The sequence below is a fragment of the Phodopus roborovskii genome, unplaced genomic scaffold (genome assembly GCF_943737965.1).
Source record: "Phodopus roborovskii unplaced genomic scaffold, PHOROB, whole genome shotgun sequence".
Taxonomy (NCBI): Eukaryota; Metazoa; Chordata; class Mammalia; order Rodentia; family Cricetidae; genus Phodopus; species Phodopus roborovskii.
In genome coordinates, this window is record NW_026126416.1 from 3,181,316 (window position 1) to 3,209,293 (window position 27,978).

The 27,978-nt window shown below is 41.5% G+C and overlaps 1 protein-coding gene across 2 annotated transcripts in view; it reads left to right on the forward strand.

Moving 5' to 3' along the window:
* Nek7 (NIMA related kinase 7) overlaps positions 1–27,978 on the forward strand; it is a 122,904-nt gene that overhangs the window by 82,839 nt on the left and 12,087 nt on the right. The window contains exons 6-8 of one of the 2 annotated variants that reach the window (XM_051183187.1): positions 11,719–11,827; positions 12,689–12,796; positions 24,188–24,282. In XM_051183187.1, coding sequence (XP_051039144.1) covers positions 11,719–11,827; positions 12,689–12,796; positions 24,188–24,282 — 312 coding nt within the window. The remainder of the gene's footprint in view (positions 1–11,718; positions 11,828–12,688; positions 12,797–24,187; positions 24,283–27,978) is intronic. The other variant, XM_051183186.1, reaches the window with a different exon arrangement.

Below are 27,978 nucleotides of genomic sequence, written 5' to 3' on the forward strand. Positions count from 1 at the left end.
AATCTGCAGCAGGATCCTGGGAAGTAAATGGCACACTTTCAGAGCATAAATACAGTTGCTAGTAAATAGCAGGCCTGGCATTTTTGCAATTAGGTCTCTTCGGTACAGTAATCCACATGTTTTCCTTTACCGGCTCTTCAGGTTCCTGTGTGGCAGGACTCTTTGATGACCAGGTCCAAGTACTTGATCATCCACTCAAAACAAACAAACAAACAAAACAAAACAACAACAACAACAACAAATGTGTCACAACATTTCATTTCATTACTAGATTTTCTGATCAAGGTGCTCAACAGTTAACTCTTTTAACCCCAGCAATTGGGAGGCAGGGGCAGGCGGATCTCTGTCAGTTCGAGACCAGCCTGGTGTACAAAGAGTGTTCCAGAACAAGCTCCAAAGCCACATAGAGAAACCCTGTCTCAAACCAAACAACCAACCAACCAAAGCACTTGGCTCCAGAATTGGGGCTGCAGTGTAGAGCACTGTAACTTACGTCACTCAAGTTCTTACGGAGCCCTTACCTGTAAGGTGAGCACACTTGGCTGGGGTTTTCTAGTTGCAACAGCACTGTATAAAATGAAGTAGAAAGGGCATGAGGTGAGTGACAGAGTACCTGCCTAGCCCTTTCCATTCCCAGCACAGGAAGCAGAAGAAGGTAATGTCATTACCACGCGAGGAGTTGGCTAAGCGTCTCATTTAAAGTGAGTTGCTTCCGACCCAGTTATCTGATTTTCTGTTTCAGGGACATCCCACCCCTTACTGAATCTGCCAACTGCCGAAGGATTTCTTTGCAAGTTAAAGAGTAATAAAACTTTATAGTCATTGCTTTAGAAAGAAACTAGGGTGTATGTGTTCCGTGTGTCCATAGCCTTCCAGTTGTTCGAGCATACAAAAGAGAGCTGTTGTTACAGAGGACTGCAAATTACATAAACCTAACTGGACTCTTTGTTGTTGTTGTTAAAATCACTTATGTGGGGGTGCTGTGGGAAAGAGGGTGAATGTTTGTCTCTAAGGAAGCTTCCGGACAAAAGAATCCTATGTGGGTGAGTAGTCCTCCTGGAAACAGACGGGTCCACTAAACTAAAACAGTCAGGTTTCTTACTGAAGTTTGCAGATGGACAGGGTGTGGCGGACTGTTTACCCGGGCTGGTGTTGGCGGGCATCCGTCAGCTCCTCGTGCATGGCAACTTAATGTACTTTGGTAAAATCCTAGACATTTTGTCCCTCCTCCCTCATGTGTGTTTAGTGTGCAGGCTTTCTCGTAGTTTCTGGCAGTGTGTGTCTCGTCTAGGTAGAAGGCCTTCTGAGGTGAGGGTTCCAGGTCCTTTAGATCTCTAGTATAGTGTGTGTGTGTGTGTGTGTGTGTGTGTGTGTGTGTGTGTGTTAAACAGCATGTTATTTCAGACTTAGCCAAATCGTTACGTTGTATTTAGAGCAATAATGTAATACTCAAGTAGGATTTTATTATGAATCAACACAATTTGGTACACATAGTTACATGCGCCTCCCCCATGTGATTTAAGCTTTGCACTTACCTCCTGTCTTAAATACGAAAGGCCTGTTTGTCTTTGATTTGTTTTCTCTGGTTTGCATCCATTAACATTTCCCAGAGGTAACTACCAACTTTACGTGCATCAATGATAGATGTGTGACAATATGTGTGTATGCTTTCTCCGGCATATCACGATTTAAGTACTACTTTGTTAGAGCACAGAACGCTCAGGCGTGAAACCTGGTGTACCCTGTTGCATCTCTCCATCTGTTTTCCATGGTTGTGTAGATGCCTGTGATATTGCTGAGTAACAGAGTCTTTGCATTCAGAGTCATAGAGACTGCCCACTTACTCTCCCAAACACTTTACACCATTTGATAGCTCCTTTTCCAAGGGGGATTAAAAAAAAACTCCATCTTTTTGCCCCTTGGTCATTAGCACATACAAGGCTTACATCTTCTTACAGCTCAGTATATACCACAGAAGACAGTTTCTAAACCAGTATTCACAGAAAGTTGTGTAACTCCTGTTGCAATAATGTATATGAAGGACTGGATTTCATCAGGGCATCTGGGAATGGAAACCAATGGCAATAAAAGGCTTCGAGGTCATGGGTGCTAGATGACCTTGACTTACGTTTGCTTACCCTTAAATGACTGAGCTACAGCTGCCATATATATATATATATATATATATATATATATATATATACATATATATATATATGTACATACACACACACACACACACACACACACACACACACACACACACACACACGATCCTTGTCAGTTCACTCATCCGGGATTCAGTTATTTCCATCTTGTGCCTGGAAGCAAACATGATCTTCTTACAGAGTATCCCTAAGCCCTCAAGTGGAGGCTCAGCTTGGGTGCATGCAGATGACAGCTCTTCTCTGATACTCCTCTCTCTCTCTCTCTCTCTCTCTGTCTCTCTGAACTATTTCAGTTTGTCACAATGTTCTGATCTTGGTTTGTTTGTTTTTGTTTTTTGAGACAGGGTTTCTCTGTGTAGCTCTGGCTGTCTTGGCACTCACTCTGTAGACCAGGCTGGCCTCACAAAGATCTACCTGCTTCTGTCTCCCGAGTGCTGGGATTAAAGGCGTGACCTTTTTTTTTTTTTTTAATGCATTTTAGATTTCTCTCCCCGTTGAGCTCCATTGCTCCTTTCTACAGCGGGAAATGTGCCATCTCTCTACAGGGCGGGAGCTTTTTGATTGACCCACCAGTATCCATCCTGCAAATCTATATTTCTTCATGAGTCTTTGGGTGTCAGGGAAGAATACGAACCCCGCTTTCCATCAGGCCCTTCCAGGGATTTCTCAATGACAGGAAACACTGGATTGTTTGGCAGCCCCTGTGGTACAGGAGATGATTTCCAAGGGAAGACTCTGAGTCTGTGTGTTCGCCTCCCATGTCCCTAGAACAGTCCTGACCCACAGTGATCACTTAACAAATGTATCCACTGGAACTCAGCTGTGATTCTCCCTTAGTCTCTGCAGAAGGACCATGACTGTTATCTTAGTGTTGAGGATGCCCCTCTTCATCCCTGGTCACTTTTCTGTCTCTTTATCCTTGATCCCTTTATGCAGTTAACAGTTCCGCTAGCCTTTCCCTTTGACTTCAAAGGTGCTTTTCTGCATAAATGTCTTTGGGCATATGCATTTATTCCCCTGGAGAGCGTTCTTCTCATTCATTTAGCAATGCAATCCCACACTGATGTTGCATGATTATTTTATTGATGTTTTCGTTTGCCCGAGACTTACTACTCCTTGAGCAGACTGTAACCTCTCTCTTCACTAGGCTGTCCTGTGCCTGGGGTTTCACATCATATATAACAGTTGGTTCTATTACCTTGGCTAAGCTTCCCTGTTCCCAGGGCCTGTATACGGCATGGGTGATGGTCTCCTCCTGATTTATACCTTGACCTCTTCCAGTTAGCAAGTGCTGTGCAGGCCTGAGAGTTGCAGAAGGGGGCATGGGTGGAGGGTCCCGAATTTCCGAAGCTGTTTTCTAAGCACCCTGATTTTGTGAGCATTGTGAAAGGATACGGTCATGGGGTCTTCTTTTGTGAAAGAACACGATAGTGCCTTAACCTTAACACTTCCCAAAGGAGAGCAGTGAAGGCTTGCATTGTGTTAGCAATGCCACAAAACCACCATGTGGCCCTACATTGCTCCACTCTCTCAAGGCTTCAGCCTAATTGGGTTAGAAACGGATGTATAGCTCCTGGTCTTTATTCCAGAGATGAACCTCTGGATAGCATTGCATCAAAGATTTCTTGCAAGTAAATAATTAATTGGTTTAGAGCAGACTGACAAATATAATTAAGCGATTTATAGTTGAAATATCCAGTCTTTCTCTAATTAGTGACTAAGGGTTACCTGAGGCTGTGGTCAGATGAAATACTTCCCAGATGAGTTGGAGGATAAAAGGAAGTCTGGGGTTTTTTATTTTTTCATCACAGATTTCTTCATTAACAGTAATCATGACTCTGAAATAAGATGGTCTCAGAAAAGACTTGAGTCCAGTTAAGTCGTGCCGTTGGCATCTAGTTGCTCTGCTTTGGGCAGAATGGAACTCTTGTGCACTCCATTGTGTGTGAGTCCCGTGTGCTTACTTCACCGCTGTAATGTCAGGGAAATCTGTTCATTCAAACTCGGGCGTAAACAAGTCTGAACATCTGAACAAGAGTTTTGTTTATTTCCTCTTGCTAACGGTATCGTTGCAACACTTTTAAAATTTTCGTAGTCCCCTTTGCAAAATATACTTCGTTCGTTGAACTAACGTAAGTACAAATGATAACTTATAATGTATATTTGAAAATGAATTAATAGAAAAATGTGAATGTGTGCTTATTACCCTTTCAGTACAACAAAAAATATAACCTCTGTCTCCAGAGGAAGCTTGGAAGTCTTATCTGCTAACAAATGCCTTACTGCAACACTATGACTGAGAAAAAGATAAATATTATCCTAATAAAATATATTCAGCGAAGTATACAATACACAATTCAAATGAATATCTTCTTTGTTTTTAAAGACTGGAGCACATCATTATTCCAACTAATTAATTAAGGCTCTCATTTATGTTGCATTTAGACACAGATTGTCTTCTTGTATCTTCTCTTTGTCTTTGTACTGTTTCTGTTTGTCTTTCCCTTTGCATGCGTGCGTGCGTGCGTGCGTGCGTGCGTGCGTGCGTGTGTGTGTGTGTGTGTGTGTGTGTGTCTGGTACGCTCCCTGACTGTCAGAGAATTTAGTTCCTTGTAGCCATATCAATAGAAGCCGCTAATGCCACCATGCAGCCATCCTCAGTTGCGTAGGTCCCTGCTTTCCCCTGTCACATGACCCTTTTTCGGGCGAGGCCAGCAGAGTCTGATTGTGGGTCTCCGACTTCTTGGAAGGGCTCACTGGATTATGTGAAGCCAGGACAAATGTCCCTTTGGGTTAACTCAAAGTCTGCTGGCTGGGAAACTTAATCACATCCGTGCAAAGTAATTCTGTCATATAATAATATAATCTGGGAACACCATTTGTTTCTTTTATTCGTTCATTTTAAAATGTTTTCAAAATAATAGTTTTATTTATTACTTGTACATGTCATACACATATACAATATATTTTTTAGCTAGTCAACCTCCTACTCCATCCTTCCAATCCCTTCCGGGACCCACAAAACCATCTTCCCAACTTCATGTCCACTTTTATCATTATTTGTTTGTAAAGCCGCAGTTGATGTTAGTGTTAGCTTTGTGAAGTTGACTATGGACCAGCTATCAGCAGCCACAGCATCTTTCTAAGTAGCCTAAACTGATCTTGAACTCTCCAGCCTGCCTCCACTTCCTAAATCCTGGGATTACAGCTATCGCCATGCCCAGGTTAGGCACAAATGTCAGGGAGAGAGGATGATAGACAAGGTATTGGGAATTTGCAGGAATAAAATAAATTATATAATTTACCTTATCATGACCTGATAAATTAGCTGAAGTATCAGCCATGTCTTGAGGTAATTCTAATCTCCAAAGATTAAAAGTTAGAAAATGTGTTTACTTACTTGGTGGAGTTATTGTTTTACTTTCAGACACATCTTTATTTTACTTATCGAAATGTGAAGATTGTATTGGAAATGTAGTCATTTTTTAAGTATCTTTTCCACTCTTGACCTTTGCATACTTAAAGCAATAACAAACTCCCAATAGCATCATCTCTCTTTGATAGGATTGAATTATTGTGTATACCAGTATATCCATAGTCCTTATTTCAGCCTGTTACTACAGTTGTAGCCTTTATCAGACAATCAACCCTTGCCAGTGACCCCAAATGCAATTGTGCAATAATTGTATACTCCCATGCATATATCTTATAAATTAGCTTATTGTATACAGAATGCTATGCAGAGTTTTCACAGAGCAGGGTTACATGTGAAATATTCTGTACATTGTCTTATAATTGTGTAGTTTGATAGCAAGAAGGTATAGAACATAAGAATTTCCTCAGTTTAAAACGATATGCCATCAAGACAGTTACGTAGTCTGTGACGTAGCTAAAGGATTATGTGTACTTGGGAAAGTGAGGAGGTGATTTTCCAAGTGCATGGTTCCTGTTGTTGGGAGCTATTGAGAGCAATGACCCAGAGCCACTTTTGCAAGCTGCCAGGCACATCCTTGCAGGGACTTAGGGGGAGGAGCTGGGGCTACAGACTCAGACTCTTCTATGTTAAGCTCCTCAGAGTTTTTTAATTTAGGTTTGTGTTGACTCACCATCTTACGGCTCTGTTTTATTTCTTTATTCACATAAAAATTTAAACAATTTTCTATCTTAATCCTGCCTGGTCTAATATAACAGAGACAGTTTCTTTTTTTTTTTTTGAGACATTGATATCTTCCTGAATATTAACTTCCCCCCCCCTTTTTTTTTAAGTTTGAATTATAATTTACCTAGAGATAGGGTTTCCTGTGGCTTAGGCTGGTCCCAAGCTTGCTTGTGACCTTGAATTCCTGATCCTCCTGGCTCCCCTTACCAACTGCTGGCCTTATAGATGTGTGCAACCATGCTTGAATTCTGCTTTTTTTAAAAAAAATCACGCTTAATGTGCAAAAGTCTATGCAGTGTAGAAAACACTGGAACTGCTTGGGATCATATTTTTTCAACTGTTTTAGTAACAGAACCTTTCTCCCAAGAGTGACTTATCTGCAGTACAGGAATCACTCCTTGTATTGTGTTTTTACACTCTTTACTGAGTTTTCTTTTTTTTTTTTTATAATAAAAAAAAAAAGTCTCCTGAAGAAATGTTCTTGGCACTGATAATACCTGTGTTTAGAAGACAGCTTGCAGGTGAAAGAACATTGCAAGTTGGATGGAGACTGTGTTGTCAGAGTGACTGAAATGGGATGCCAATGGAATGTGTTCCGTGACCACCTACTGGCTCGTAAATCAATTTGAAGTATCTGAGTCTTTCCCTGACCACCAAGAGTGAGATTCTCCACACACTGCAAGTTCGTGGAATACTGAAATTCCAACCGACGGGCGCTTTACCCGTGAAGTTATCCCACACTTGGACATAGCAAGTAGTTGTGTATCTGAGTCTCTCAGATACTCAGTGTATGTTCAGAACAAATGTGTCCTTAGGAAGATTAATATGTAATCAAAATTGCACAGGACAAGCCAGTTACGCTTTCAGAAGCAATTTGTCTTTTCTGTAGCCAGTCTCCGCATTCAGGTCTTTGCCATAATAACCGCAGAATGTCATTTTATAAGAAGAAATGCATTGTAATTACAGAGGTGTTTGGAGACATAACATCCCTGCTGATGGTTAATCTTTGACCTAATTACAAGGTCCTAGTAGAGGACTCTGCCTGCCATCACCTCACACGAGACCATGTAGGTATTCTACCATCCTATTAGGATCTCTGGGCCCATTTGTTGCATTATTTCTAACAGAAATTTGAAGGAATATGACAGACCTGTAAACTTACTGTTTTTAAGTGTGAAAATGTGCCAGATAGATATTTATGTGTTACCTGCTACTGAAACTGTGGACTCACAGATAGTATTTAGAGGCGGCAGGGACTTTGTAGATCATGTCCGAATTCTGTTTAATTTATCAAGGAAACAGACCAACATTGTTGAGTAACTTGCTTAAAGTTGCATGGTTAGTTATTGTCAAGCCTCATACTCAGTTCTGTTGTTGTTAAGACGGGTAAGCCCTGTTAGAGGCACATTTAAACCTTTGACAATAGTTCCAACTAGGAAACGCTTCCTTGTATTTAAAGTAAATCACTTCCTATTTATTGTTGATTCTATTGTTTTACCATCAACATTTCTAAAAGTTGCTTTGTGTCGATTCCGGTGAACAGCTACATAACTGTGGGGCCCTTTGTTAAGAAAATATTCAAGACACTTTGAGGTAACAGTGAGGGTGTCCCTAAACCAAGTGGCTGATACAGGACCAACATGGCCGCATGCCCATGACACTATTTCTGAGAATCTCAGATGTTTTCCTAGGAAATAGCGTAAGTACAGGCTCAAACACTTTTATGTGCCATGGATATTAATGCCTGTTACAAGTGAGGATCATTTTTCTCTGTTATTGAATGTATATTGAGTGAGTTTACTGACGCTTTTTCAGAAATTTCTTGAGGATACTAGCTAGAGATGCACACTGGGAAATGAACCTGGGGCTCTAGGGTCTGGAGTGCAGGAGCCAAGGTTCCTCTGAGTTCAAAGAATAGTGCTAGCTATCAGGCCCACTTTATTCATGGAATCGGTGTTGAGCCTTCGATTGCTAGGATACTTTACAATTAAAAACAAAGGTGTCTAATAAAGTATATTTTCTTAGAATGTGAATAGAGGCTGCTTGTCTATTATAGTGATTAAAAAAAATCACTTCCGTGGCAATGCAAATGTGTTGTAGCAGGTAAACTGACTTCACTTCTGTGAGACGTTAGTAAATTTTCCTATACTCAGTGCAATAATAATGTAATTTCATGTTTGTGTTTAAGTTTATAAACTTGCTAGCATTTCATTACACGTAGTATTTCTACTGAATTAAGATCCAATGAGTATCGGAATACTGTTAATGGTGGTAGACTATACATACAGTATTTCCAGGCACACCTTTAGGAAAAAAAAAAAAAAAAAAAAAAAAAAACCACTAGACCCAAACACAAATTATGTCCAAGTGATCTATTAAACCTGGTGGCAACTTTTGTCCCCAGACTTTTACATAATTTATCTTGGGTTTAATGAACGTGGTTAAAAACAAAACAAAACAAAACAAAAAAAAAAAAACACACACACACACACAACACAAAACATGCAACTTTTCATGATTATATTTTCATTGATACTAATCTTTAGAAACTTTCCACATGCTAAATTGCTGTCCATGTGTGTTCACTTTTAAGGCTTGTATGTTTGTATTAGTTATTTTATAATACGGAATTAAGCGTTATTGCAGGGATACCTAGCTTTCAGAAAGTAGGAGTTTTGAAAGTGATGCTCGCCTGCTAGGGACTTACCTTTTGAAACAGGTGTGCTCATGTGAGCAATGTGAGTACTGTGGATGCAAACCTCACAGTATGAAAAGCCAGTCAAATTTCCCTTGCTTTGCTATCCTCCCTCTTAGGGAGGGGGAAAGTAGGCAACAGTGCCACCATGAGAATGGACAGGTTTTCAACATTGTAACTGTTGGCTTCCTCTACTAACAAAATCGCTGCATTATAACTGTTGGCTTCCTCTACTATCAAAATCGCTACATTGTAACTGTTGGCTTCCTCTACTAGCAAAATCGCTACATTGTAACTGTTGGCTCCCCTACTAGCAAAATCGCTACATTGTAACTGTTGGCTTCCTCTACTAGCAAAATCGCTACATTGTAACTGTTGGCGTCTCTGCTAGCAAAACCGCTGCAGTTAAAGAGTTTATGACAAGCCCAAGTGTTTAAGTAGACATTTCAGAAACTGAGCAACACCAGCAGTATAAACAGATTTCCTGTCTGAGGTTGAAATTCATGTTGTTCTTTAGTGACCCTTAGGAAGATACCTAAGCCGTGCCAGGTCATTCTGTAAGGGTAACATGAAATTAACCACAGCTCATTTTCATCATTCTTAATGTGTTGTAAGAAACAGTGTCAGAAAAGAATATCAACACATGGAAACAGTCCGGTCTCCTCAGTCTGTGTACATGCTCCCTGGTGTATGTTTTGTGACTAGCGTTTTTCAGTGTCCCTTTTATATTTTGTCTTTTAATAATCAGACTAAAAATAAACACACACATACACTGTGAATATGAAAGAAAGCAAGGGGTGTGTGGAGATAGATGATGTAATTATATTACAATCTTAATTCTTTTTAATTATGTAAAATAGGAAACTGCTAAGTTGACTATGGTTGTGATGAGTCTGTTTAAAGCATTAAGTTTTTTCCTCATATTCTGATGGAGACATGGTACACTATATTTATTTTTTGAATGAAAAGAAATCCAGTGCCCATCTTTCTGTTGGCATCAAACAGCCCTCTGATATGTTAATGTGGCATTGGGGGAGCCCACGCACAGGCTTCATTTGGATGCTTTCCAAGTCTCAAGGAAAAATTACGTGTAAGGAACTGAATTTCCAGCATTGCCCCTTTCCAGTGAAATCTGATATTGACACAGTCTGGCATAAAAGAAAACCTTCGTGCTGGAGCACAAATATGAACGCTTTTCAACATTCCACAGGACCGTGGTGTGCTTTCATTATCACCTGGTCAGTCATCTAGACTATCGAGATGCTGATTTAATTACTAATGGAATTGCAAAATAGTTGATTTTCAAATGTTCTCTGTGGGAAAGATTAACCTAGTGTTCTTACAGTTTTTAAAGGGCTTCTTTTGCTGTAGCAAGTGGTCACAAGGAAGTGAGGGGCATGGTTCGTTGCCGAGAGAGAAGGGCACTGGTAGTTTTCATTCTTGCCTTTTTAGCTGTTCTTTAGCAGGCGTGAATCATAAGGGCCAGTTTTTTTCCCCCCATGTTCTTAAATATAGTTTCTTTGTTTTTAATACCAAAAATAAACCAATGGGTGAACTTTTCCAAATGTTTTTTTTTTTTTAAATAAAGAACAGGTTTAAAAATTTGACATTTTTACATATATTTCACACAGTTAAAAATCGCCTGAAGGCTTGGGGGTGGGGAGAAGCTATTTAAAAGCACTGGGTATTCTATAAATATTGTTCTCTAAGAAACCCACTGCAAATGTTTATATACAGAGTATCCAGTGGGGCTGAGAGCTTGCTTCTTGGTATGCTACCATCGTAGTCTAACAGACTTAGTGGAGGAAAATGGATGAAACTCTGTAGCTTGTGGTTGACCTAGCAATTTCCCTTGTCAGTTTGTGGCCCACTGTTAGTAGTCTCAGCTTTCCTGTGAGAGTCTGACGTTCCAGAGGGTAGTTTCAGGCATTCAAAGGATAGGCTTGCCTTGTAATGCACAGTGGATATGCCCATGAAAACTTTTTAGAGAAATACCCTTACTTAATTTTTAATAAATTACGGTATTTCAAGTCACCAGTGTGGCTCAATTCTTGAAAGGAATTCTAGAGTGAAGGCATCTGCCCGAACCAGAACTGTCTTTATGTGCCTGGCTGGCTTCAAACTTCCTACCTTGCACTTCTGACCTCTGGCACCCACCTCCCAAGTGCTGGGTCTGCATGTCTCATCCCCCTGCCTCTGCCTCCCCAGTGCTGGGATTGTAGGCATGCAACACACCATGCTCGCCTTTTGTGGTCCTGGCGATGGGACCTGGGACTTCTTGCGTACTACACACATACCTTGTGAGCTGAGCCTCATGCCTCTTAAGAAATGTCTTTTAATGAGTCTAATTACTATCTCTTCATTTCTTAAATTTTTTTTGAGATAACTTGTTCTATATAGATGTGGGGGTTTGTTTGTTTGTTTGTTTGTTTTTTGATTGATTGTTTTTAAGTTTTAAGCTTTTAAGACATTACAGAGGCTCCTGTTAACCTGAAGTAGGGAGAAATGTAAGCTGTGAGCTATTACTTCAAGTGAAATTCCTGGAGTCATTTCAGGACAGGAAATCGCACCTTTTCAAAATTAATAACGGGGACATGCACGTTGATATTTTTCTGACTTACTGACTCTGAATGCTGGAATTCAACTTTAAGAAAACCCGAGTTCTCAGTCATTACTCTCTTGATATTTTTAAACAGCACTTTAAGAAACAAAAGAGGCTAATTCCTGAAAGAACTGTTTGGAAATACTTCGTCCAGCTGTGCAGTGCCTTGGATCACATGCATTCCCGAAGAGTCATGCACAGAGGTAAGAGCACTAAGCAGCCTCAGCATTGTCTTAAATAACCTACACCATCAGGCAGCCTAATGTGGCTTCTGTGTAACTCAGTACATTACCCCTTTTCCATAGTTTAAGGCCAAATTATAGTCATTTGGGTTGTAAACCTGTAAATAAAGCCCTACTCGATTTTATAAATAGGAATGAAAATTATGCTTTTGCTTGGTCTCTCTGAATGTCTTGCTGGTTCTGTTGGTAAAAAAAAGTTAAGGTGTGGGAGCACAGTTGAATGTGCATGAGGGCATGAGGAAGATGATTTCTTGTTCTTCAGATGAAAAATGTACCGTGGCTTGGCTACATGGACTGTTTTAGTTTTCCCCCTTAGTCCTTAACGTGTTCTGGATAATCATTCCAGTGGTTAGGCAGGGGACAGTCACTGAGTGGCTGATGCAATGATTTGGGAGTATAAAACATTCTGAAGCAATTTATTTAAGGAATTATGATTTCTAAAACCACCTAATAAATACAGTGCACGGTGTTGTTAAGCTATGATCTTACAGCTGATGCAAATGTATGTACTAATCTTCAGTAACAAGTTGTTTAAAATTGTTACAAAGGGGGCGTAAACTTATTTTGTGTCATAAATACATTCTTTGGAAATGGAAGACACAAATATTTGACGTGGATATTAGCAGTCTTCATCAGGGTGTATTGAGATTTCTCATAGAGCTGGAAAATTTGGAATATACGAAAAGTATTATGGATATACTGAGTGCTTCAGTTTAGAGTTGAGTATTTAATATACATTTTTAATTCTTCAGAATATAGAATGTGCTTACAAGTTCCCGATGTTACGTTGTCTTTTCATCCGATGCCTTCATTTATTCACAGATATAAAACCGGCCAATGTGTTCATTACAGCCACTGGGGTGGTGAAACTTGGAGATCTTGGACTTGGTCGATTTTTCAGTTCAAAAACCACAGCTGCACATTCTTTAGGTAAGAGCCAGAATAGGATTTCAGCCAGTTACTCTGTGTGTGTGTGTGTGTGTGTGTGTGTGTGTGTGTTGGTCATGGTTCAAAACAGGTATGGCAGCTACACAGCACTACCTGTATTCCTTATAAAATTTGTAGAAACTAGCCACCCTGACAGGTGCCCTGAGTTCCCTGTTACCTTTGATGTGACGCTTACATACTCTGGTTCCCGTTTGTTTGACCTCAAGCAGGCCCTGAGGTTTTTGTTTTTGTGATTTTTTTTTTTTTTTAAATAATGCTGATGAGGCTGGCTTTTACTGTTGCCATGGAGAGGGCACGCTGTATCTTATTTGTGGTGGTTGTGAGATAACTTAATGAAGAAACTGTATTTTGGAGGAAGACGTCACTGAACTTTTTAAAATGCCAGAGGTAATAATAGTTCACACGTGCTTATTCACTCAAAGGACATGTGACTGTGATAAGTAGGAGAGGAAAACCTCAGGATCGTCCATAAAGATGGGAGGGGAAATCAGTTCTCCCCTTATAGAGAAGATACAGCTTATAGGAAGATACAGCTTTCATTTGATCACATCAGAGCCAACATTATTTTGGTGCCCTTTATACCTAAAATAGGATTGCTGTAACTGCAGCATTGTGTTAGCAACGGGAAGAGAACAAAGCAACAGAAATTCCTAGAAGAAATGCTTTTTAAATTGAGTTAGAAGTCGAGCGTCTCGAGGCTCTTCTCCTTATGCATGTAAGCCACAGGAAATGGTGTTCTCCGGTAAAGCAAGACGAAGTTGGCCTTAATCTGATTCTGTCTGTCTTTACTGTCACGATTTCCTCGGAAGCCGCTGGTTCTTCAACAGCAATATTTAGACAGGAAATGACGAAGCATAAATGGACCAGTGAGGAACAATAGCTCAGTAACCAATTAGACAAGCATCCAGGTGAGCAACTAGTGAAGGACTTGTGCAGGCTTTTGTTTCTGGCTTTGTTCCTAAGGTTCTGTGCACCTTCGAATAAGCCATTTGTTAATAGCTGGTGCCTCCAACAGACTTAAGTGTGGCGGAAGTGCTCACATGCTCCCGAACTTGAGCTTTTCGGCTACGGAGCGCATGAGATTTCCACACTGATGCCCTGTTACATTTTTCCCCATTAACATCATACTTCACTACCTTTTCCGGGTACAAAAGTTTGACGTGAAATTTCATAATAAATCAACAAATCTGCATAGCACCTTGGTAAAGTTCTGTTTGAGAAATTGAAATCCTTGCAATAGATGTGGTAGACAGTTTCTAGGAAGAAGCCTTGGCACTCATCAGTAGTAAAGACACTACCCCTCTATGCTGTTCACCCGATTGGTATAACAACACCCTGTCATTAACTCACTTGAAACATTAGTTTATAATTGCATGCGTATGCAAACAAATTGTACTAGCCTGTGCACACATGTGTATTGTTTAATGTTGTCTTGCAGCCACTCTTGAATAGGCTGTAGCTATTATCCATCCAGCCTTACTGACCTCATATGTAACTTGAAATCCAAGTCTGGACAGTTTGAAATGGACTTTGTCTATGGGTTACGCCGTTTTGCAAAGGCCATGCATAGGGATTGCAAGCGTAAGTACATTTCTAGACTTGGGTGATTTGTCAGTCTAAACTATTTGATACGGAGAATACGGTGGATTTTAATAGATTTAAGAATTCAGTACGGATTTATCAAATTGGCTAAAGTGAGCTATGTACACATATGCTGATGCCATCATTACTGACTCTGAGTGACTTGTAAACGGCAGCCAATGAGGAGGAGAAACAAGTCTCTGCAGTGGTAAAACCGAAGGGAATGGATTTCTTCAGTAGTTTGGTTTTTCTTTTATTCTTGCTGGTCTTTTATGCACAGTGTTTCCTAAGCAAAGTGCACTGTTATATGTTAAAGTTTGATTATTGGGTCAAATGAAAAATATGTATCAAGGAAATGTCTCTGCTAACAAAAAAAAAAATATGTAGAATATAGCAAGAATAGAGATGCTGACACACTTGGCCCCAATTTTTTTTTTTTTTACTTTTAAAGGGTTATTACTCTGTCCGTGTTATACGTATTTATCACTGGAAGCAGATTTCTTTGTCTCTAATAGTTGAGGATGAAGAGCAATTACAAACATTACCAACCATGCAAACTGATCGGCAGAGCTACCTTATAGATTGTATATTGATGCGTTTTCTGGTTTTTACTGATAGTAAGCTCATGCTTACGGTAGGCCTAAAGTCTAGTGGAATGGCACATAAACAAGACGCTTGATGCAATTCATAAAGGAGACTCTTAAAAAAAAAAAAAAACAAATGGAAGCCTAGGACTTAGCTGGCTGGCAGAGTGCTTATCCAGCGTGTGCTGTGGCTGGGATTCTCCTCCTAGAGTGTACCTCTCCTAGGCCACTTTGTTCTGAGCGTGAGAAACAGCGCAGCCTCCAGATCGTCCTGGGCTTGTGTGATCACAACCCCGGGGTGCCTCTATCCCTTTGTTAACTTCTGGAACTGGCGTTCTAGATTTATACCTTGAAGGTCCAGAACCGGGGCTCTGGACTCAGCAGCACTCAGGTTGCAGGGGGTGACTGTGTGAATGGTACCAGTTGTGCAGCCTGAGCACAGAGAGCCATGGCTGCAGGGATGGCATTTGCTTCCATCCTGGGGGCAGGGGCTGCCAGAAACACCCCATTTCATTTCATGTCATGACTGCTCTGGTTGTGAAATGATTTCTGCTTGTGCTTTTAGAAACCCTTTACTGTTGCCCAAGTTTTCTTGGGTCTGTGTGACCCCATATGGGGCTGCCACCCGTAGTTTAGGGAATTGGATGAGCCTTCACCTTTAGAGCACTTAATCCAAAAGCACAGAAAGCAGGGAGATGATGGCTTGATGAGCCAAGAAGAAGGGGGGGTGTTTAACTAGGGTGAAGTGGGGAGGGTCTGTTTGGGGAGGTAAACTGTCCCTCGCAGGGTCAGAACGGGCTATGGTAAGAGAATGGGCAGCGACTTCTTAGGCTCACAAGCAGGTACAAGATGAGTCCCGGGTTTGCTAGAACAGGGGAAAGGAGGCTTAGGGTCAGATTCAGGAAGCATTCACATTGTATTCCTACTCTACTGCCCAGGCAAGTGTTTACATGATTTTCAGAAAAGAACGGCATGCTCTGGGTTGAAGTTAGCAGCAGCCATGAGTGTCCTTCATCTGCTTCAGGCCAAGCATGTCTGGGGTTGTCTTCTCCCATGAGTTCAGTCCTCCTCTGTGCCAGGAGTTACCCCTCTTCCCCTTTCTGAAATCTGTGGGCTAGGAAGGTGGTTGGTTGCTTCTTCGATCTGCACTGCACACTCTTCTCCAGGTTCTGCCTCCTTTTATATCCCCTCTGGCTCATATGTGATTTCAGGATTTTCATTTTGTGCTTTGCCACTAATACGGATGAGGCTGTGTATCTAGGGAGGCCGATTGTAGAATGTTATGCACATTCCCCCCTCCACCCACCCCACCCCCATGAAGTTTACCTTGCCTTTTTTCATATTGTTTGCCAATCTCACTGATGTAACAGATGTTGGGAAACCTGTGACCTGTCCTCATCTTTAAAAATTCATGGTGAAGACACAGCTCTCTGATTGGCTAGGACCAACCCCCAACCAGACCGCGACCCCACACGGGACCATAATCCAGTAATGCTGAGACAGATGTTGCATGGAGCCTCGTTCTCTGTTACAAAGAGTAGAGTATGCTGACTGTGCTGTACTTTATTTCAATGAAGAACAATGCTGAGTTGATGACGCAACACATCGATGACTTGCCTGGCCTGCTTACTGGTTCCCACTTCTGTCTGATCTATTCAGTTGGTCAAACTGGCCCTGTCTATGGTACTTCCTGTGTCGCTGCCAGTGGGCAATAATGCCAGTGGGTCTTCTCTTCAGTCTTCAGTTTAGGGGTGCGTTTATCCCGGCATTGAGGAAAGCACAGAGAGGTAGGCAGGGCTGAGCTGAAGAGCGTGTGTGTGTGTGTGTGTGTGTGTGTGTGTGTAGTAGGTCTTTAGCTTCTTAATGTGGACTTATCCTCGCAGAGATTTACTTTTCAGTCATGTTCCTCACTTTCTGTTCAATCTGGAATCGCCTAGTCTGCTGTGACCTTGCCTTTGAGCAGGTCTGCTATGAGTTTGCTTTCTCCTGCTTCTGGGTTTAAGAAAAATTAATACAAAGCTGGCATCCTGGGCTGTGGGACATTTGGAATCTGTCTTCGTCATTGGCTTTCCCACCACCAAATTCACCGAATAGATACCCTGAGGAATGGGCACTAAAGGAATAGGGCTTAGGGACAGGTTTTGCATAAAAGGGTGAACTAATGTGTTACTGGAGGGAGGTTCTGTTGAAGAGTGAGATGTATTTTTGCATCAAAGTGTTTCATATCTCTTGTCTCCCAGAGTCCTTTGCAGCTTGCACTTGGTCTGTAGGGTACTGCCCACCCTCCTCACAGTAACAGCATTTCAGGCAGCCTTGGTCCTGTATCATCTTCAGTTCAACATCTGGTTTGGGGATTGCATGAGGGGCAGAGCATGAAGGTCATCCACTGGCTCCTAACTAAAGCCTTCTGCTTGAAGGTGACACAAAACCCTTCCACTCACACCTCATCATTGAGGACAGGTATCTTATCTTAACAGACTGGACAAGCAGCTCTCTGTGTCCAGAAGCAGAGCGCCCAGGAATAATGCACAGAGATAAAGGAAAAATGCCTCGTTTGGTCTCCTGTTTGTGCTGGATTTATTTTTGTGGCCTGGTTATATAGTAAGCTCTCTTGGTGGGGATAGTTGTGAATGAGATGGGAGTCATATATGGCCGTAGGGAGTTTGTGTCTTTCTAAACCGGGATACTGTGAGCACAGGTTTTCTGTTATTCCCTGGGTATCGGCCCTGGTGACCATCCTGTGGGTCAGTGCATCTTCGATTACTCTTTATGATAAGTACAACATTTGGGCAGTCTACATAGTTAGAGCAAACATTTTTACTGGCCAAGCTTCCAAAAGTCTGAACTAAATGTCACATGATCTGCTACCTGTTTTCCTAGTCTCCCTTCAGTTCAGTAACTTGTGAGGTAAGAACGATTACTTAGATTTGTGTCAGGAAGACCATGGTTTTTCTATAACTAATGTTATCTTCCTATATAAGTGAGTGCATTGGCATCTCTTACTTTCCTACCTACTGCCTCCCCAACCAAAAGCCCAAAACAAGAAAACCTTCACAGACAATCCTCCAGCATGTTTAAAACCCTTTGTGATTTGGTGTCTGCGATTTGGTGTCTCGGGTGGGCGTGACTGTGGAGTGTGTCCAAGGCACGTGGAATTGAATTCTTACTCTTCCCGTGCAGTTCGGGAATCGCCATCAACAAAGCACCGTCCCCACAAATCATCACAGATTTCATGGGATGAAACTATAGGAGTTTATTATTCTGCAACTTCATAGGTCGCACATCAGGTTTGGATCTCAGTGAACTCAGCTTACTTCGTCTGCACTGCTCCTGGACACTGTGGGACACCACCTGTTTCTTGCCGACTCAGATTCCTGGCAGATTTCAGCTTTGTGGTGCTGCTAAAACTGTGGTGCCTGTTTCCCGATGGCCCAGGGCCATTCTTGCCTTCTAGAAACTGCTTCTGTCTCTTGGCCACAGTATGAGGCTCTTACTTTTCTGTGATAACCCTTTGTGATCATCTGGGACAATCTGTATTATAACAGGTGTAACTTACACCTGTAAAATCCCCTTTGGCAGGTGCCACAATGCAGACAAGTGTAACACCGAGTGGAAAGATCACAGGGCCGGCATTCTGCCCACCACACCATTGTAGACACCAGGGCTTTTAATGATAGACTGGTTTCATGGTTTAATAAGGATCAAGAGAAACAAATGGGCCAGATAGATGAACACCAGCAGGTTCCTGGTCCCAAGGATGCCTCCGGATGTGCTCCTGTCCCCATGCTGCAAGCAAGAGAGCTCTCCAGGGGCCCCTTCCTCAGACCCTGTTCCCCCAGGTAACTCCGCTCCTGTCCCCACCCCCCCAATGGGCGTGGTCAGTGCCACTGGCGCTTACAAGGGCGAAGTGAATATCTCACTACAGAGTGGATCCCCCCTCCCCTTTGGGGGGGAGCAGGTTTGTGATATTTTAAAAGTTACTCCTAAAGTTTATTCAGGCTGCAGTGGCTTCTCCCTTTAGTAGCAGACAGGCTTCTCCGTGGCTTCCCTTTCATGGCCTGGGATGCAGGAGAGGAGAAGGCAACAAATCTCATCCCATAGCATGCTGTTCATGCAGTCGAGGCGGTATGAACTTGCCCATGCAGATGCAGAGAGTTCCCGCCTGCCTGGTGCGGGTAAAGAGAGTGGATGAGAAGAGAGTGCCCTGGCCTGTGGATGGGGTCGCGCATGCTCTCATGAGGTCCCCAAGAAGAGTTAAAGATGGAGAGGATTTTCCGTGTGCACGTGTGTGGATTTCGCTGTTGCGTGTGTTTGCTCTACATTGTGAACTGCAGCAGAGTTTTAAATCTAAGTATCGGTGTCTATCACTAGACAAAGACTTGAAGCCCAGGGGAGAAGCTGGATTGCTGCTGCGTCATAGAAAAGCCTGAACTCTTGCTTATCCTTCGGGTGGGGAGGCAAGCGTGTCACTCTGACTCAGTGACGCTGGCAGCAGAGTAAATAAGTGCATGCCCACCATCCGGTCCAGATACCAGAATTTCACACTGGAATCTCTCGAGTGTGCCATTCGTGTTCCCCACACCGTTTCCAAGTGTGATGCGGCCCTCTAAGTTCAGCTCAGAAAATTAAGCGTTGTCTGAAGCAGGCACTAAAACAGTTCCCCATCTGCTGCCAGGTGCCACCTGTGGTCACGTGTTTTCCCCACACCTTTTCCCGGCTTCCTCTGGTCCACGAGTCCATCCTCGAATCATTCAGGGCGGTGTGCAGCATAGCGGCAACATATGTTCAGGCAGTCCTAGGGGCTGCTTCCGCCGGTTTATTTTTAACTCTCAGTCCTTTCCTGACTTAAGTAATTGCTCTGGGAAGGAGCTATGATCTGTTTTTAAACTGTGTACGTTTAACCTCTCAGCCACCGTAACAAGTGTTTATTTAAAACAACCACAGTGGTGTAGCGTGGTATGATTTCCATGTGCAGCCACTGAATGTCTAGCTTTCCACGCTTGTCCGAGGTCTACTTTTCTGGCTTGCGGAGGCATACACGTTTCCCAGTTATGTTGTGTGGTCAATCTAATGAAGTATCTGAATTCCAGACTCCCCTGGGCGCGTCTTCTGTCTTTGGCAACTTGCCTGACCTGGTAGACCTCATTACTGTTTAGGAGTGCAGTATCTCAGACAGCTCTCAGAACAAGCCCTGTGTGGCTCTGCTGTGGCCCCCATAAGGATCTACCCTGTTTATTCCTGCCTCTCCAGGACCTAGAACAGGCGGCACCTGAGATCAGTCACCTAACCATGAGTGCAGTGCCGGGATTAGGGGAGTGGAGGAACCCACGGAGCTTCCTTCCATGGCGTCAAATGTGTTACTAAGTATGCTTCCTAGAGGACATATTTTCTAAACTTCTTTTGCAGAAGAAATACTGATCTGGCACTCAGATATCCCATGTTGACCTCCGATTATATTCATAATAATGAAATAAATTTGGTCTCTTTCCATTCAGTCTGCCGGCAGTGTTTCTGGCTGACTCATAAGTACAAAGGGGGAAAAAAGTGGAAATTAATGCTTCATCTGTTGGTTGTGTATTTGAACCAAGCTGTGGTTAAGTTAACTTGTGACTTTTTAATTTCCCCAGCAAGGACTGTGCAAAGAGGGATTTTTTTTTCTTGTTTTCTTTTTTCCTTTCCCTGCAGTTTGTCCTGATTCTGAGAAAGCATCAGCACTTCCAGCCTGAACTGGCTTATTATTTCTCTTTAAGCATTCTAATTTGACTGGCCTAAAGAACAGCTCTAAAAACAAAAGAGCATATTGTTTTATCTGCCATGTAAACTCCCAAGACTCTCATGGTGGAAGGAGAGAACCCACCCCTGCAAGTTGTCCCCTGACCTCCACACGTGCACACTTGCCCACACACTCACACACATACAATAAGTCAACAAAGAGGAAGGTGTGTAGTCCGAGGCAAAGGTCGGAACACATTTCCAACTTTTGGCCGGTTCTTTGTTACCTCCTTGAGTAAAAGCAAAGCAAAAAGACAGAATCCAACATCCAATCGTGTAACAAAAATTCTCTTCTTGTGCTAGTTTCTTTACCTAACTCTTTGCAGAGACTGAAGAGCTAAATTTTCCACTAGCCCCATTGAAAAATGTTCGGTGTGTAGCCGATTCAAATGAGAACGCATCCTGAGAGCTAGACTTTGTTGGCTTTCTTCAGCTTACGGTGGGACTTCTAAAAACCAGGCCCCCTTTACTCAGAAGAGATTTGAAGGGGTGTTTACTTCTCGTATTGCCAAGGCAGCTAATGTCTGGAAAGGTGCTTTACTTTTACAATTGAAACATTATCATAGTACAGTAGTAATATAAAGAAAGGTCAGATAACGTTTTCAGTTCTGGAGCCAGCTGCCTTTTTATTTTTTTTAAAAAAAAAAAAATGCCATTTCTTACCCATTGTGACTCATGTCAGGAGGTTAAAACGGTGTTAAGTATCTACTTTTGCAAAATGTATTCTCGTCTTACCCATAACCATAAATCCTTGAAAGATAAGTAGCGCTTTGCATCACGCTGCCTGAGCACTTCCATGTGTAACAATCTGCGCGATTGTTTTTAATATTTAGCCCTCCCACCTCACAATTCTCTTCCTTGTACAGCTGTTTAAAAAGAAGTCACAGCTGTTTAAAAAGTCACAGCATTCTTCAGGCAGCAGTCATCATAAAAACAGCTGCCACGGAGTGTAAGGGAAAGAAAGGGTTTAGGAAATAATTATGTCTTCATCCAGTTGTAAACGCTGGAAACGTAACTGCACTGCAGATTTTCCCGAACACTTGAAACTGTAGGGTCTCTCTCTCTTCCAAAGAGAAGAGAAAGGATGGACCAGTCTGCGATGGCATTGAGCCGAAGAACACCTTCGCTCCCGTCTGCTCGGCAGAAGACAGGGTGTCCAGAGCAGAGGGGCACGCTAGGGAGCTTAGCTTGCCAGAGGGAGGTTGTATGAGTGCCCTTTCAGGCCTCTCTGGTCAACAGTGATTATGAATTTGCCCATTTGGGAGTAGTGCAGACAGCTAACCTGCCTATCCTCTCTGAGTACTGGAAACGTGGGTGGTGAGCTTGTTTTTGTGTTGTAATGTGTTCTCGGGATGCCTTTGAGATCAAATAGTGTGTGGGATGCTCATTGTTTAGATGGCGGAGAAGCAGTGTTGTTTAAAACCACAGCGCCCAGCAACAGTGCAGAGGACTGTTGCCATCTGAAAGGCGCTTTGGAAGTTCTCCAGTCCTATGTTTTCTCTGCTCCCTGTCTGTGAGCTGGGGGTGAGGAGGGGGGTGTTTCCCTTAAGGTGTGCTGCTGGGCTGAGGCTAATCTCTGTAAAGTGTTGGTATTTGTTCCTCCTTTTCCCTGTAATCAATCTTTCACACTCATCTCAAACCCCTAATGCAGCAGCAGGCTTCCCAGAGCTCCTGGTTAAAATTACCTTTGCTTTTGGTAAACTCTGAACCTTCAAGCTTGGGGTTTTCAGCCGCCCCCCTGTGGATTCCGGGAAGCCTCCCTCTGCCTCCCCACCCTGCAGTCCTCCTCACTTTAAGTCCTGTAACCAGAAGCCTGTGAGAGGGGCTTGCTCATTATATCCCAACTGTGCCCACCATCCTTCTTCCCTCAGCAGAGGAAGCCTGTGCATCTGGCCAGTAATTGGGAGTTGCTTATGCTAACTCTGGGAAAGGGGTTCCAACTCCAGAAGTTGCAGGCTTGTGCTGATTTTCCCACAATAATGACACTTTGAAGCTAGTGTTGTTATTTCTGAACAACTCCTTCCTCTTCTGACACTACTGAAATATGCAAACTTATTTCTTAGAAGTTTTTTCTCCTGTATTTTCAGGTCAGAGTAGCTCAGATTGCCTTTGAAGTTTTGATTGTCTTGCATGATCATACTTCACTCCTGTTCACTTCCTTAGATCCCTTGTGGTAAGGATCGCCATTTGTGCTGAAAATGGGTTCCGTCCTAGGTAAACCTGTGACCCTTCCATGCTCACAGCACCCAACGTTGAGTGGCCACACAAGGATGGGAGTCTGGAACTTGATTCTGTTTGAAAACAGACTTTCCCTTCCAAGGTTGACGCTTTGTTGAGTATAGTGTTCCTGTGACTCTTAATAGTGTTTCTGACTGAAGTCCCCTCTACCATGCTGTGAGTTATCTCATTTAAGAGTGATAGCAATACCTAGGGGGATTTTTGTTTTGTTTTGTTTTTTAAAAGTAATGAGAAAATGTCCTATTTTCCGCCAGCAGTGGTATATGTCATCAGTACAGTTGAGATACTTGAAATTAAAGATACTCGCTTTGAAAGTCATTTCAATGCTTTTACTCTTCAAAGCATAATGGACATGCTTGCATTCTCTTAAAAAATAATGTTAGCACTTTTGGGGGGAAAAATAGCCACAAAAGAAAAAAAAAAGCAATTTATAGGTTAAAACACAACCAACAAAATGGAAAAAAATACCCACATGATCCTGCATCTTGCAGTCTCTGTGGTAAAGGACTTGGCTCATTTTGCATAGGTGCTAGAGCCCTGCACTTAGGTCACCGCAGCATGGGACCTATGACTGTCCCTGTATTCCCTCTACACACGCAGTAACTGAGCACAGCGTCAGCGGTTACATCTTAGATTAGGAGCCAGGACAATGTTCTCAGGGATGCTTTTGTGAAAGTAGTTAAGCATGCTGTGTTTATATGTATGCTTCATATTTTTTTTATTTTATTTAATTAAACATATTACCACTGTCAATTATTTGAAATAAAGAAGTCATGTAAAAAACAGGAAAAATCCCATGCAAACATCATTTGTATAACTTTTTTTTGCCTTAGTTGTCCTCCTTAAAATTCTCCTCGGATTGGATTGGTCAGAGAGAAGTACGAGTTAAAACCACCATACTCGGTTTGTGTTATAGTATAGATAACGTACTTCTTTGCATAGTAAAGAAGAAGTGAACTTTGAGTATTCTCAAGAAGAACTTTGTGATTTTAACAGATGCTTTTTTCAATTAAAAATTTTGTGTTTAACTTTTCATTATTTTCTTTTATTGGAATTAAAATGCAATTACCAATTATATCATCTTCCCCTACAGCCCTTCCCATGTGCTTTCTCCCCTCTCTAAACCAGTGTTTAATTTCTTATGGTCCCTATATCTTTATTTTTACAGTACTAGTTTTATTTGGTTTTGTCTTTTCAGTGGGTACACCTTACTACATGTCTCCAGAGCGAATACATGAAAATGGATACAACTTCAAATCTGACATCTGGTCTCTTGGCTGTCTGCTATATGAGGTAGGAACTGTTGATAAATTCTGTACATTGATACAGTCTCACTTATGGTAAATTCTGTACATTGATACAGTTTCACTTCTGTTATGTATCCAGTACTATCCAGTTTTTGTTGAGATGAATTGATTCATTAGGCAATTACTAATTGTAAGTTCCTACATATTTATTTTGTCTAATATATAATACTTATTTTATTATAATGCTATTCTGCTTATCATGTGTATATATACATAGAGGTACATGTGTGAAAACTTTAGTGTATTGCAGGAAAAGAATGCCGTGAATTTAAGACATGAAAATATTTATCCTTATCGGCATTTTGTTTCCCATTTACACAGGTAAAATCCAGCTTTGAGGCTGGCTTGCAGGTTGTCACTTAAGCAGAGTCCCATAGTTTATATTGTGATATATAGTCCTGTAGCCCTGTAGCTGTAGAAAGGGCCCCTAAGCAACGCTGTTTCCACCATCCTCCAGGGCAGCAGCATTGACAGCATCCCAACTTGGTGACTCCTAAGATAGAATTTTAATTGTATGTCAGGAAAATACAGAGTCAAAGATGCTAATTAAAACTCAGTCGGCATCCGAGTAGTAAGCCTTATTGAATTGAAGGAACATAGTGCGAGGGGTTATTCTTGTGTTTCGAGAAGGAAGTCTGAAGTTTGTGTCTGTCTGTTTTGCTCTCCTGACTGCGGATTTATCTGTTGTGATTACGCCACTGTCCCTTGGAGGTGACCCATTGAGGTGCTTTGTGAAATGTGTGTTGACCACTTGTGGTTCTGCTGAGTACAGATAAATGCCTTAATTTAGGGAAAGGGTTCAAGCTTTCTCTGATGCCTGAGGACTGCTTGAAGGATTTTAACATGCTCTTGTGTGAAATACTGTGTTAGTGATGTTGCATGACACATGCTGCTGTGTATATATCCATGTGATGATAAGGGTTGGCTCACTGGATTCTGATGATGATTTGGGGGGGGCAGTGTTGATAAGACTTGGCTTGATAGTATCGCTGCTGTAACATTTAAAAGTAAGTCACTTCATGTGTTTAAAAATGTACATAATTTTTAACCATAGTAGGTAATATTAGAGTTGTCCAGGTCATAATCTAATATCAAAATAATATTTTCCCTTTAAACAACCTAAAAGTTAGATAGGAAATGATTTTCTAATCATGAGATTAAAGTTAGTTAGCAATTGCACTGGTAGAGAAAGGGGGTTATGTAATTCTTGCAATATTGTATTAAAACTGAAACAATTATCTATATCTTACAATTGCATTTGAGAGGTAGGATCTGTTTAATGCATGCTTATCATGGTCATCAAAGTAAGAGTTCTCTCTCTGAACATTTCCATGTCCTCAAGGTGCATGTGCTAATTTCAAGCTCAAATGTTTGCCATGTTCATGTTAGGAGCCATTTCAATGCATTTTCTCAAATCTTCCATACAAGAGTTGAGAACTTTTAAAAAGATATATAATCCACCTTAATCCATCTTTATTCTTGGTGGATTATGATAGAAGCAAAAAAAAAAACTATTGGGTGCTACAGACAATTTTGAAAACCTAATAACTTACACTAAAAAGGTAACAGAGAAAACATTGAATGTAAACATAAATTTAGTGCAGCTTAGGTTTTCACAATTGTCTGTGGCACCCAGTAGAGTTGGTCTCCACCCCCCATAATAATCCAGGAAGAAATTACTGTTAACAATGAAGGAGTAGGAAGCCCCTTTTTTTAGAACATATTTTAAACTCAGGAAATTAGACTTTCAAATATTCCTGAAACCCTTGAAAACACTAGGAGTACAGTTTTAATTGATATGCAACAAAGTAGACTTTACTAATTAAAACCAAGATGCTGAGGTTTGTTACATGGACCTTTACATGGGAAAGTGGGTTTTACACATTTCCTTTATTGTTCAGTGTGGCAATTGCATCCTTACAGGGTTGTAGGTTGGTGGCTTACAGTTCAAAAAAAAAAAGAGAGCTGCCACCAGCCCCGAAGACAGACAGTGGGCTTTCGCCCCTCCAACACCCCCAGAATACTAATGAGGAAAGTCAGACCCTGGAGGTCAGGGAGCGAGTCAATCATTCTAGCGATCGTCTCAGTGTGTAGGATCAAATTAGCCTGAAAAATTCAGCTGCTGGGAGGAGAGGGCGAGCAGCTGTCAGGGGCAGCGCCGAGATGCACTAATGAACCAGATGAATAGTGCAAAAGCTTGAAAATAAAAACAGGACAGTTGACATTTTTCATCTGTCAAAGCAGGAGATGCATGAAAATATACTATTCCTGTTTAACTCCTTAGGGGACGTTCAGACTCTCTCTCTCTCTCTCTTTTTTAACACTATGGAATTGAGACAAAAGTAATATAATGAACTCCTAGCATGTGATAGAGAATGAATGTACATTTACGTAAGGGCTTACGAAGGTGGGGAGATGGTAGTTTTAACATTTGATTTTTTTTTTTTTTTTAAATCATACAGTGCCCTTGCATTTTGAACGTAAATGTTGTTTATGACGGTGGGTCCTACACTGGAAATCCCCCGCCCCCCAGTGCTGTGTGTTTAGGGCGCCTCAATCATTATTTACTTTATGTCGTCGTTGTCGTGTGTGGAACTGTCCCCAAGGTTGTTCTGGGTGGGTGGGTATAGGTTTTATATAAGATGTGGGCTAGGTAAACCTGCATGTAAAACTGCCTTCTAGGTGGGATTTCCAATGCCATTCCCTGCTGGCTGAGGCTTTGAAGGAGTTAATAAATACCCTGCCTGGAGTACAGGAGACAGATGAGAGCCATTTTCAGCTTGCTCTGTCCCCGCTGACGCTCACTGAGTAGCACAGCATGGACCAGCGTGTTCCACACACACTCTGCCTGTCTGGGAAATGTACACATTGTCCTTCCAAAATCAAACTTATTAGCACGCGTAGAAAAGGGTGACTTGACTTTCGGGCAGCCTGGCACTCCGTGTTGTGTTCTCTTCGGCTGCGGCTCAGAGATTTAGAAGGTTTTGAACAGGATGCAAACATTTTAAATTGAATCTTTTAGTTTGTAGCCTTGCTTACCAAGTAGTTGCTTGCGCTTTTTAAATGTCAAGTTAGAACCTTGTCTTAAAATACATTTAAATTCAGTAATGTCTCTTTTAAAGTGGTTTATCCTCTAAGTCACGTTTTTCTGCATTAAAAACAAATCCTCTTTGGATGGCTTGAATTGCATCTTAGCGTCATGGATATTCTTTTAAATATATTTAATGTGTAGCCTGAATTGCATCTTAGAGTCATGGATATTCTTTTAAACATATTGAATGTTTTATCAAAACAAAGTTATTATTTAAACTATTTAAGGTTCAGTTACAATATTAAAAAACAGTATGTTCTCTCTTAACAAGACTTCTTTTTTTCTAAAAAAATATACTGTTCATGAAAAAATGGTGTGCATTCTAAGCCCTTGCTAAGTGTAATTCACTTTTAATGTTTTTTTGTTATTGTAGTGGTGGTGGTTGTTACGTTGAACCATTAATTACATTGTTGAGCCATACCATATGATATGCTTTGTCAAGAAATAGGCTAGTTGTTTATGGTTGTATACAAATACACAAATATCTTCCACTTCCTAATATTATTTTACATTCTATGAGATAGTAAGCCATTTCTCTTTAGGAATTTTAAATGTTTCAAAAATAAAGTTGTTGTGATTTTTAATACTCAG